We start from the raw sequence: 12,831 nt of genomic DNA on the forward strand, positions 1-12,831 counted from the left end.
TTTTTCTACACTAAGAATAGGACTGTCGTTGTTATTTTTCCTTTAAAAACTGAAAAAAAAAAAAACATCTGATTTTGTTTCAAAGCACTCTATAATAATATTTGTTATTTTTAAATCATGTGTGTATGTGTGTGTGTGTGTGTGTGTGAACTTGCATGGGTATGAATATGTACAAGTGAGTGCAGTCGTCCCAAGACCAGAGGTACCTGATCCCCTGGATCTGGAGTTGCAGGCAGTAGTTATGAGCTGCTTGACTAGAACAGTGGGAGGTGAACTCAGGTCCTCTGCAGGAGCATTAAGAACTCCTAACCTCTGGACCTTGTCCCCAGCCCCCAAAAGCCTGCTTTTGAAAGCATTACAGTCCATCAAAAGCAATATCCTTCAATATTTAAGAACTATTAGCCCATGCTAGCCAAGTCTGTTGTCTCTAAGAAGTCAGAGGCAGATGAAGAGTCTTAAGTTTCTGTGTGTGGTATTGTCAATTTTTGTAATGAACTGGAAAGTGGAATGTATCCAGTCGCCTGAGAGTGTGTTTCTATCAGCTTACTCTTGCTCCCAAAATAAAACAAAATGAATCTACTCAAAGAAAATATATTTATATCCAGAGACATTTTTTAAGAAGCTGGCCTCTTTTGTGTAGTATTCTTGTGTGCCACTCAACTTGGTTGTGCTCAAAATTAAATAACGCTTAAGTAAACCCAAGTGCTCCCCAAATATCATTTGCTTAATAATAAGAATTTAAAGGACTGTCAGGAAAGGTGTTCAGTGCATATAAAATGGATATAATAGCATCAATTTAGGAGGAAATGCATTTTGTACAGAAAATCAAAAGTCATGGCTCTGCACAGCTGTCACAATGTGAAAAACATTCCTATGTATGACAGCTATTGAATTTTACTTTAACCAAGATATCTACAGAGCATATACTTGCTTAAAAAAAAGTCTTCATTTGTTTAATACCAAGGCACTCAAAGTCTATCCCTAATTAACTGAATCCACTCAATATTAAATTTTTATATATTAAGTATTTTGTTTTCTCAACTTGGATACATACACATCCATAAGAAGTTTATTAGTATAAACAAGATGACTAGTTATGAGACAAATCTGGTTTTATGCCCTGGTGTGGAAGTCACAGCATTGGTCCATCAGACCATAAGGTTCAGGCTTGCCGCTCTTTAGACACGTCACCTCTTAGCAGAGATAAAGCAGCTATCACGACCCATCTATGAACTTACACATAGAGCAAAGGAGCTAACGCAATTTCCCAACTTAATTCAAGTTAGTAGATAAAAGAATACTTAACATCATGTTATTTAGTGACTGCTATTTATTTGCAATTAAAAACTGCCTTGTTCAGCCAGGAAGTGGTGGCACGGGCCTTTAATCTCAGCACTCAGGAGGCAGAGGTAGGTGGACTTCTATGAGTTTGAGGCCAGTTTTGTCTAGTGAGTGAGTTCTAGGACAGCCAGGGCTAGATAGAGAAACCCTGTCTTGAAAACATACACACACACACACACACACACACACACACACACACACACACACACATACACACACACACACACACTACATCAGTGGTACTCTGGTCTCTGATAACGGGACATTATCTATAGCTAAGATAGCCTTAGTAGAAGACAGTCATCCAAATGTACAGTATTAATAAAGATATTTACTTAATTGACATAATTAATAGAGTTCAAAGAAATTTAATTCTTTGAACTATGCAGCTAAATATTACTACTGGGATGAAAATTATGAGGGAGAAGAACCTAAATTAATTCATTATATACCATTTAAATATTGGTTATTTAAAGGATGGGTTGGTCTCCCTGGCTTTAAGAAAATGAGCCTGAGTCATGTGTGGTCTTACTTGGTCACACAGAAGCAGTTTAGCAAAATGACTATGTGAGTGCTGTCCAGAAATGGGCAAGAGGCATGTTCATGGGGAGAGGAAACTGCTCATCGAGGAAAGAGAGAAACAATAAGGTTTTATGATCTAAAACTGATTCCTGATTTGATCTTCACTACCATAGGGTTTGTTTAAGAAACTGACAATGGGCCGGGCGGTGGTGGCGCACGCCTTTAATCCCAGCACTCGGGAAGCAGAGCCAGGCGGATCTCTGTGAGTTCGAGGCCAGCCTGGACTACCAAGTGAGTCCCAGGAAAGGCGCAAAGCTACACAGAGAAACCCTGTCTCGAAAAACCAAAAAAAAAAAAGAGAAACTGACAATGATCACAAGTGGGAAATGTCTCTACCCTTGTGTCTGCATGTGCGTGTGCAGAGACTGCAGGGGGTGGGCGAGGTGACAGGCAAGGAAGTGACATCCCTGAGTGAGAAATGTCACAAGGAGGAGGTTCAGATCGGAAGCCAGGACAGTGACTGACTCAGGGTTATTATTAGGCTACCATATGGACAGTTATCTGGTAGTATGACTACAGCCTATACAGATCGTCACTGGATGTACTTGTTAGATTTTTTTCCTTCAGTTACCTTAAAAATTGAGCTCTGGTGCTGGAGCTATGGAAAAAACAGGAGGATAAAATACAACAGGGTGATGGTCACTCATGTTCTCCCGTTCTTTAATTGTAGTAGATTTTCTTGGTTTGCAGTTGTACTTGTGAGTGGCATGGCTTAAACGAAGGGTGCAGACGTTAACAAAGGTCTGAAAATCAATGTTCTACTTTAAAAATGTAAAGCAGACGTTAGGCAAATAGATTTGTCTGATGCAATAGCTTGGTGAAGCTTAGCCCTGCTTGTTTACATGAAATAGTGATCCATTCAGGGCCATTAGAATATTATAACAACCTGGATTTAAGGCCTGTCTCACTTTTCCCCATAATAGGATATTAAAAAAGAAATATATGTAAAACATTTTAAAATAAGCACTTACCTCTCAGCCATTTAAATAGCCACAAAACTATTACCATACATCTTAAAGGAAAGGCTGGCAAAATGCCCTTATTTGAATAAAACTTTCCCTTTTTATTGTATTACAAATAAAAACTTCAACTAATTTGGGGAAGAATTTCCCATGGATAGTGCTCATCAGTAATAAACACATCAAATTCCAATCGGTTACTAAGTGCATTTTAAGGAGTGTATGCACATGAAAGCAGGAGCACCCATATCTAAAGACAGATGTTGCATTTAAAGGAGGTGATGGGAACAGGAACTCGGCCGTGCTCATCGGTTCTGTCTACGGCAATGATAATGGCATGCAGAGAGCAATAAGCTAAAGATACTGGTCTAACATATTAACCCTTTATAAACTATTTCCTAGATATGATTTCTGATATGTCTTGTTAAGTGGAAAATCCATAGTCTCAGTAAATAAGCTTTAAGAATACATTCCATAAATTCTTTATGGAGTTCTTTTTAGGGTGCTCAGACCATTTCACATCATTGTCAGGTTACACATCCCAGGGATCACTGGCCATCAATGTAAAAGAGCGGCCTTCGCCTGCGGCATGCCCAGCACAGCATGCACTGAGGGTTCATGGCTCCGACTGAATCATCATACACTGTACGCACTATATGGCAATTTACTCCGCAAACCCCTGGACCATCTTTCATGCTCACAAATATCTTCAACTCTTGCCTCACAAGTCCGGTAATGGAAGAACAGTTGTGTTTACAACGAGATTCTTGAAGCCAGGATGACTCACGAAGGGCTATCAGCTTCCCATGTCAGTAAGGCCTCAGCTGTTTGTTAGCAGCCAGAGAGCTTTTCCTCGACTGTTCGGGGGCTACGAATTTCATTCACAGCATTTTATTTACTCTAGGGAAGACTCTCAGAACATCACTGAGTCCAAACTGCGTCAACCAAAGAGCTGAGAATTTAATATTTGTCTTTAGCAATGATTATCTTAGGATACAAAAAGTCAACAAAAGCAAAAACAAGGCAAGTGCAATTACCTCAAACTAAAAAGCTCCTTCTCAGCAGAGTAAACAATAAACAAAATGAAAAGGCAATCTGCAGACCAGGAGAGCACTTTTACTAACCACAGACCTGAGAGGAAATCCTGTGTGCAGAATAAATTCAGAGTTCTACAGTAGGAAAACAAACAAACAAAAACATAATCAAACAACAAACAAACAAAAACAAGAAAATACCAGATAACCTTATAAAAATCTGGAAAGGAATTAACAGCAGTTTACAGAAGGAAGACTTACAAAAAGGCCAAAGGATGTATGACAAGTGTTTCACAGTTCTAATCAGCAGGAAAACGATCCTTAAACACGCAGACAATGAGATCACCCTGTAAGGAGAGCTATCGCCAAAATTTGCAAAGGGAGCTGTCAAGGGTAAGGAGTGGCAATGTAAACTGGTGCACACTGAGAACAGAAGAGGTCACTAATTTCCTTACATTACCATTTGGTCCAGCCAATCCATTCTGGTCATATTTAGTTATCAAAAGCAGCAACTGAAAGGGGTAGGCTCATTACTGCTTTAACTTAACAAGATCTGGAAAGAACCGAGAAGCCAACGGGTGAGTGGGTAAATGAAGTGTATCCATGTGATAGAACATCATTCACCCTCCTAAAAGAAGAGAGTCTTGCCAACTGTAACAACATGCACTGTTGTAAGACAGACAGCAAAAGACAGTGTTCCACGTGGTCCATGGCAGGACACACAAGGAATCTACACTCCCTGCAGAAAAAGAGGAAAATGATGAGTACATTTTTATATAAAACTAATTCTGGAGACTTAGCCTACTGCACAATGCCTATAGTAACATTTTTGCATTATATATGTATAATTTTGCTAGGAGCATCTGACATTAAATGTTCTTTGCAGGTAAACAGGACAGAGAACGAAGGCCTCCTGCAGGTGATGGGTGAGCCCGCACAGAGATAGCACAGGGCTTTCATAAGGCTACACCTATCTGACAAAGAATTCCAACCTCATGCTACAAAAGGAATGTTTTTTTTTTAAAAAAAACCACTATTTTAAATATTATTTTATAAAAGGTTTCATATTCACAATATGATTAGAAAGAATAAAATAATTCAAATATGGTTTCATGAAGACCTTGTTTTTCTCAATCTCTGCAAACTTTTTGAGCAGATGAAGCTCTGGTGCCTGGAACTCAATTCCTAACACACTGGCCATAATGCACTGTCATCCTGCTTGTGCATCCTCAGGGCTGGGTTACAGGTGTGTACCATCATACCAGGGGCATTATCTTCATTTCTACTGTAGAATGAAAATATAGTCCGAGACCCATACAAACGTTGTCCATTCTCATGAAAGAAATACTATTCATAAATGCTATAGTTTGTGATGGGAGCTAATAGTAAAACTGATAGAAAACAAGGAAGAAAGGTAACAATGGTTAAGTTCTATAACATGCAGGAAACAAAACACAAGGCCTCTGATTCACTTAACTAACTTGAGAATGAATACCTCCACATTAAAGATTTTATAACAAAGACACTAAGATCCAGTGAAGATCACCAGTCTAACTCATAGTGCAAATGTTTGTAGCAGGTTTTACTTGAAATGCTATTTTAAGTTCAACTGCATTCTAGAAAAAGGTCCAGTAATGTTACTTTTAAAAATATAATAGCCCAAAAGGTTTTTTTTAATCTAAGATATATAAAAAGGAGAGACTAAACACCAATTACGGAATGTTTTTAAGTACTGACAAGACTATTACACACACACACACACACACACACACAGAGGCAACTCTTACTGTAACAATTACAAAGGCGTCCCTGCTAGGCTTTGTTGTAGGTTACAATGTATCCTTTAATACACTGATTTCAGAAGTGCTAAGATAATTGTCTTAGAAACTTCACTAAACTATAATGTAGGAATTTTGTCTTTATCATTTTATAATTATCCAAGATTCATTTGAGTTTTCCCTCTCTGTAGTTTTGGATGTAAATTTGGGTCTAGTTCCCAGGGCTATAGTGTATTTATTATGTGACACATTTTATTGCTAAGTTATTTTATCAGTGAAATGAAGAATATACACAAAAGCTCTTTAATATCTGTTTATGAAATAAAGAGGGTGACTCTGAAGGTGATAACATGGAAAAGTAAAACCAGGAGCTGATAGGTTGCACAGGACTTTCTGGTGAGATCACCAGAAATTGCAGCTTTCAGATGAGAAAGGTGACAGCCTTAAGTGTCAGTAATTGTGATGGAATTGTTTACTTTTTAATAGTTATTTCAGTGTGTGTGTGTGTGTGTGTGTGTGTGTGTGTGTGTGTGTGTGTGTGTGTGTGTGTGTGTGTTGGGTGCGTGTATGTGCAGCACATGAGACACCGTGTCACTGGTGCTGAGAACCTAACCTGGGTCCTCTACAAGAACAGTGAGGCTTCTTAAACACTGAACCATCTCTCCAGTCCTGTGCTGAAATCCAGCAGACTCCTGGGTGAGGGCTTCCTTCCTGTGCATGTCAGTCTTTCCCGTCTTTCTCCCATGCTCAGAAACAACCAAAGCGTCGGTAAAGTCAAGAAAGAGGTTGCACTCTGTGGCAGTATCCCCAGCCGGGGAAGAGGCAGAGCTGAGGGGGAGCAAGGGCATGAAAATGCAAAGACTGGGGATGAGCTAGATCCTCACATAATAGCCATCTCCACCATCATGTCTGTGGGGACAGACTGACTGTTCACTGTACACACAATATTTCGAAGCAATTTACAAACACTGAGTGCATAAGATCTTTTCTTCCTACTTAACAGGTTATGAAAGAAAGACAGACTTACACAGTGACTTGCCTCTGTTCACATCATGCTGTTGTGGACCTAGGCTGTGAGCCCAGTACCTGGATTGTCTACCTGGCCAGTCAAAGGGGACAGAAAGGAAACCCAGGAGCAAAGGTGCACAGCTAGAGTGAGAAGTACTATTAGTCACAGAATCTCACACTAAAACACACCATCAGTGCCACAATGAGAAAGACTGCATGCCTTCCTCATTCCTTCTGAGTCCATCACTCTTAACCATGGCATTACATTAAAGGATCAATTTTGGTAAATTTGTGCCATGCATGGCAAAAACCAAAACCCCAAAACCCACAGTTACAAACAAGTAGAGTGGTGATCAAAAGGTGGTGTTTGCTGAGTTTCAGTGTGGCAGAGAGAGACCACTATAACCAAGTGACTAGGTGTGTGGCCTCTTAGACCGTGGGACTCAGAAGAGCCTTTCCATTCTGCTCTGTTATACGAGTTCAGGTCAAACCTCTGGTCATCAGAATGCCAGCTTCAAAATGAGCAAATTTTATTACCTCATAGGATCGTTTCACAAAATAAATCAAATGCTACATGTAAAGTACACTGACAGCAGTTCACTAAAATTATTCTGCCATCCAATATTTATTTTGCACTAATTTTTAATCTATTAACTTTCATGGTCTCAGCCTATAATGAACAAATAACAGAATATCAAAGAAACCATTAATGGATCTATCAATTAATGCTTAAAATCATATTTGAGTGTGAGAAAATGGATTATTATAATTCTTCATTTAATGATTTAAGAGTTACATTACAGGTTCTATTAGGTATTTAGAATTCTCATAACTTTATATACTTTGTTTTTTTCCCTTTGGAGACAGAGCCTTGCTTTGTAGTCCTGTCTGTCTATGGCTGTAAGTAGCAATTGCATCTATTACTTGGGGCCAAAAAATGTACTTTTGCCATGATGAGGAATGAGAGTCTAGATGAAAATCTGCTAGCTTACATCCCCGAATGACTATGTGGAAGAGAGGGCATTGGCTGATCTGTGTTAGACATGCCAAAGTACAAAGCACTAATCTTTGACATCTGAAGTCATTATGATTAAAAGGTTAATTTGTAACACTTTAAAGCCTATTGTGGTCATTTAGAAGCTGGCTGGGAATGGGGTGCTACCAGAACGTATCTAAATCCCAGGGCACTGACTTCCGTTACAGTGGATGCTGGAAACAGGACAGAAATGATCCATTAACACAAAGCAGAAAACCACTGTATAAAATGCTATACGGGGAGACAGGCCTTGTCCAGACTGGCCTTCACAAGTTTAGATTCTAGACGGAGAAACTGGAAATTTGAAAAAGTATTAGCAAGGACTTCAGAAAATAGCCTGCAATGAGACATGAAATATAACAGGTAAACTATAAAAAACCGAGGCCTTGTAACATTAGAGAAAATCTGCTGTAGACCCTACACAATTGAGAAATAAAAAGAGGAAAAGGTCACAGTAAAATCTGATCCATTTCAAAGACAAGATTGAAGATGCTTTGTTTACACATATTAAAAACACTCTGTAGAAGACGGTGCCTCAGGGCAAATATCAAGTCAAGGATCTGGCACCTTAAAATGTTTATTAACAAAATAAAATAGTTAAGGGCAAATGTCAGAAAGTGTTCCCATCTACAGAAATCAAATTGTCTCAATGAAGCTCCCACTGAGTCCAGAGTGAGATCCGAGAATTATGTCCCTAAGAGAACTGAACATATGAGACTCGATGTCACTGAACAGATAAACTACTGAATTTCTGGGGGACCAATGCTTGGTTTGCCAACTTTCTTTAGGCAGAGAGTGAGAAAAGCAAACTGCACACTACCCAAGCAAGAGAATTCTAGCCAGCTGCTTGGGATGCAGCCTTGAAGGACAATGGAAAGGAACTGCTTTCTCCAGAGTACGTCCAGTGATCCAAGAGCGAGCACAAGAGAAGCCACCCCCAGACATCAGGGCTCTTCACTCTCAGGATCACAGCACATCTGCTATGCCTTCCACTTGTCAGGGTGTCTGTAATGTGCTCATCCTGTCCTCTTACATCTGTCTATCAGGGATGAGGGAACATAGGTGTTCTTCATTCAGTCCAGAAGCTTCAGGCTGAGGAAGCCAAGTACAACTGTCCTGTAGAGGCAACATCATATCCCCACACACCTATACCCGTGACAGATGGATGCAGGGACTGGACAGGACTTTGGGGTTGCCCTCATGTGCAAGTATCCATAGAAACCTATGATATACTTAGCAGGTCCATTCCTGGTGTTTAAGGTAAGATGCAGCTTCCTTTGGGGAGGAGGTGAAAACAAGTGTAAACTTGTATCTACCATGCTGATAATACAAACACCATAAGCATCACTATCCCTGTGTAACAAAACACTGTTTACACAGAGATAACTATAAACTATGTGTTTGTTAAAATTAGCCAGACTAGCCGGGCGGTGGTGGCGCACGCCTTTAATCCCAGCACTCGGGAGGCAGAGCCAGGCGGATCTCTGTGAGTTCGAGGCCAGCCTGGGCTACCAAGTGAGTCCCAGGAAAGGCGCAAAGCTACACAGAGAAACCCTGTCTCGAAAAAAAAAAAAAATTAGCCAGACTAATTTTTCTATTGAAAATAGTAGTAATTTGGGAAACTGTAATAATGACTTATTTTTCTTCAGAGAGTTTAATTCATTTTTAGTTGGCCATATAATAGTCTTCTCTCTATACTAACAAAAGTTAGAGTTTACTTCATAATCAATTTTATAGATCTATAGTTTATTTTTTAATCTATAGAGATTGATCTCTATTGTTCAATTGTACATTTATTGAAACTCAAATCACAGAAATAATCCTTAATTTGTGTGACTGAACAGAGGTATAAACATGTATCATTATATGATAACTGAACAGAGGTGTAAACATGTGCCATTGTATGATAGCTGAACAGAGGTGTGAACATGTATCATTGTATGATTGCTGAACAGGGGTGTAAACATGTATCATTGTATGACTGATAAATGAACAGAGGTGTAAATATGTGCCATTGTATGATAACAGAACAGAGGTGTAAACATGTATCTGTAGCATGAATCTAAAGAGTCTTATTAATAAAATCAAATCTGAGTCAGGTATTGGGGTGAACTCTGGGAGATCAGAGAAGCAGAACAAGCCACAGCTAACCTCACCTGGCCAACTTCTCAGCTGATCTTGTTTCCTCAGTCTGGAAGCCTCTGTGTCCTCATATCCGAATGGCTCTCAGCTGAACTGTGCTGCTCAAAACCTAAAAGCTTAACCAGCCAAATGCTTCTAGTTTCTGATCTTCACACCTTATATACCCTTCTGCTTTCAGCCATCACTCCCTGGGATTAAAGGCTTGCTTCCTGGGATTAAAGGTGTGAGTCACCATGCTTGGCTGTATCCTTGAACAGATGGCTTCCTGCCTCTGGAATGCTAGGATTAAAAGCATGTGCTACCACTGCCTATCCTAAGTATCTAGTGGCTTTTCTGTTCCCTGACCCCAGATAAGTTTATTAGGGTACACAATATTTTGGGGAACACAATACCACCACATTTATCATTGTAAGATAACTGAAGAGAGGTGTAAATATGTGCCATTGTATGATAACTGAACAGAGGTGTAAACATGTATCATTGTATGATAACTGAACAGAGGTGTAAACATGTATCATTGTATGATATAATGCTCTAGTTGGTATGCCAGACAAAACTAAGATAAAATACTATGCTGTGGAATGTTCTGTATGGCAAATGTGTTGCTAATTAGTTAATAAATAAAACACTGATTGGCCATTGGCTAGGCAGGAAGTGTAGGCGGGACAAGGAGGAGAATAAAGCTGGTAAGTGGAAGGCTGAGTCAGAGAGACACTGCCAGCCGCTACGATGAGAAACAGAATGTGAAGATACCGGTAAGCCACGAGCCATGTGGCAAGGTATAGATTAATGGAAATGGATTAATTTAAGCTGTAAGAACAGTTAGCAAGAAGCCTGCCACGGCCATACAGTTTGTAACCAATATAAGTCTCTGTGTTTATTTGGTCGGGTCTGAGTGGCTGTGGGACTGGCGGGTGACAGAGATTTGTCCTGACTGTGGGCCAGGCAGGAAAACTCCAGCTACAATACTACTTGGTAAAAGCCAATAAATCTCCTTCTCCACTCTTTTGAAAATTAACTTTCATAAGTGAGCTGGATACAGTGCCTACATATTGGCATCTACACTGATTACTCTTTTATAAAACTCTGAGGAAGGTAGTTCCAAGTCTACCCAGGACCAAACGTAAGTTTTCACAATCTAACAGTTTGGACACAGCCCAAATAAGCAGATTTTAGCTGCTTATAGATGGCTTGCTCTACATGTCCAGGGATCTCTGTACAACTCCTAGCCCCATGCCACAGATAAGCCCCAGGTTATGACTACCTCAAGCCATTGATACCTTAGGGACATTCTTCAGAGAGTCCCTTGCCAGCCTCCTTCTCTGAATGGTAGTTCCCATGGGGTTAGCTTTTGGACCATTCCATGCTATGAAGGACTTCTCCATGTAAACCTTTCAAACTATTACATCAATAAAGCTTATGTGTACGCCTGCCACCTTGTGGTCATAACTCTTTTCTGGTCCAGAGATTCTATTATTAACCTCATGTACCCCATCAGACTAGATATGTTTATCAATGATACTTTATCAACTTATTTTATTTCATCCATTCATATACAAATTACTTTGCAGTTCTGGGATTGAGTCAGGGCTTTACACATGCTAGACCTATGCTCTACCACTAAGCTTTATCCCCAGAAAGCATACTCCCATCCCCTTTCCTTTAACTTATCCCCTGCCTCCCCCACCCCACCCCACCCACCCACCCACCCCCTGCAGCTTTTAGGAACTTTATTTTTCCTCTGCTCAGGTGTCTGCAGAGCAGCTCAGGACCACTCAGCTGTGGCTCGAACCCATTGCATGGTGGAAGCTGCTGACCATCCTCAGTGGCTGGCTGAGCACTCCAGTCTTCGGTAGAGAACTTCTGGATGGGTACATAAGGCACCTGCATATCCTCAGACTAGTCTGCCCCCTCTGGCTGAGCAGCAGTGACCCCAGGAGTTAGCATGGTCTATTCGCTGAAATTCTTCCCTGATCACAGCCTTCTCAGAGGCAGCCTGCTCCTCTTTCTCAATCTCCTCTGGTCTCGGTAGAAGTAAAGACCAGGCATAACCTCCCATGGGTGCTCACAGGAGATGGTGTCACGCATGCACAGTACTTCTGGGACCAGCATCCACCACATCAGACCACTGAGTGAGTTCTCTTGTTGTTGGGATGGCAATGTCCACAGAGTGGAGAGCAGGGTCTGTGTTATACAGAGCAATGGTAGGCAGTCGACATAAGATGCCTCTGGGAGGGGCTAGTGGTCAGCACTGGAATCAGTCACCACTAGCCTGTGGCTCCCTGAAGGCTGCTTGGATCTGGTTAGTGAAGGTGCCAGGTGTGGCAGCAGCAAACCAGCCCAGCTCGCTGGCCAGTGTTCCTGGAGGAGATGACGCTGACATCAGCAGGGTTCTCAATGGCAACAGTAGCACGGGCTGCAAGCAACAGCTTCTCCCAGGTCCTCCTCAGAGTTATGATGTAGATACCATCACTTTTCCTTTTGCAGATGTGCTGTTCCGCCTGAAAGTCAAGTTTGAGCCACCTAAGTGGGTTCCTGAGGCAAGGAGTTTGCGAACATCCTCCTCCTTCATCTGTGGGACATCAAGGGCTCTGAACACTGTGTGAGTTTCCCTTTAAGTTATGATGGAAATCAAGCACAACACCTCGTGAATGTCCCTGGGCAGTGCATAAGGCTTAACTTATTTCTTAATTACTTTTTTTCAAGCATATTTTGGTTCTACTTTTCTCATGCTGAAAGTCCTCCCAGATCCCCAGACCCTTCCCACTCAGCTACCCACCCACAGATGTTCTCTGTCCTCTCATTCAAAACAAAACAAAAGCAAGAAACAAAAACAAGCCAGCAAACAAAAACCCAACAGAAATAGAAAAATGAACATCTAAACAGTTTAACAAGACAGGAAAAAGAAACCAAGCAAAACAAAAGAAAAAGTCCATTAAGAATACCATTGC

The 12,831-nt window shown here is 40.7% G+C and overlaps 1 protein-coding gene across 6 annotated transcripts in view; it reads right to left on the bottom strand.

The window, feature by feature from the left end:
• Atrnl1 (attractin like 1) overlaps positions 1-12,831 on the bottom strand; it is a 604,076-nt gene that overhangs the window by 258,258 nt on the left and 332,987 nt on the right. Inside the window, exon 27 of one of the 6 annotated variants that reach the window (XM_052714294.1) lies at positions 11,652-12,381. The exons of the other annotated variants lie outside the window; for them this stretch is intronic. Within the exon in view, the coding sequence (XP_052570254.1) occupies positions 12,184-12,381 (198 nt within the window). The 3' untranslated portion in view covers positions 11,652-12,183. Of the gene's footprint in view, positions 1-11,651; positions 12,382-12,831 lie in introns of those variants that run through there. 6 annotated transcript variants of the gene reach the window in all.

The sequence above is a fragment of the Peromyscus californicus genome, unplaced genomic scaffold, assembly GCF_007827085.1.
Source record: "Peromyscus californicus insignis strain IS unplaced genomic scaffold, ASM782708v3 Scaffold_4__1_contigs__length_199733344, whole genome shotgun sequence".
Taxonomy (NCBI): domain Eukaryota; kingdom Metazoa; phylum Chordata; class Mammalia; order Rodentia; family Cricetidae; genus Peromyscus; species Peromyscus californicus.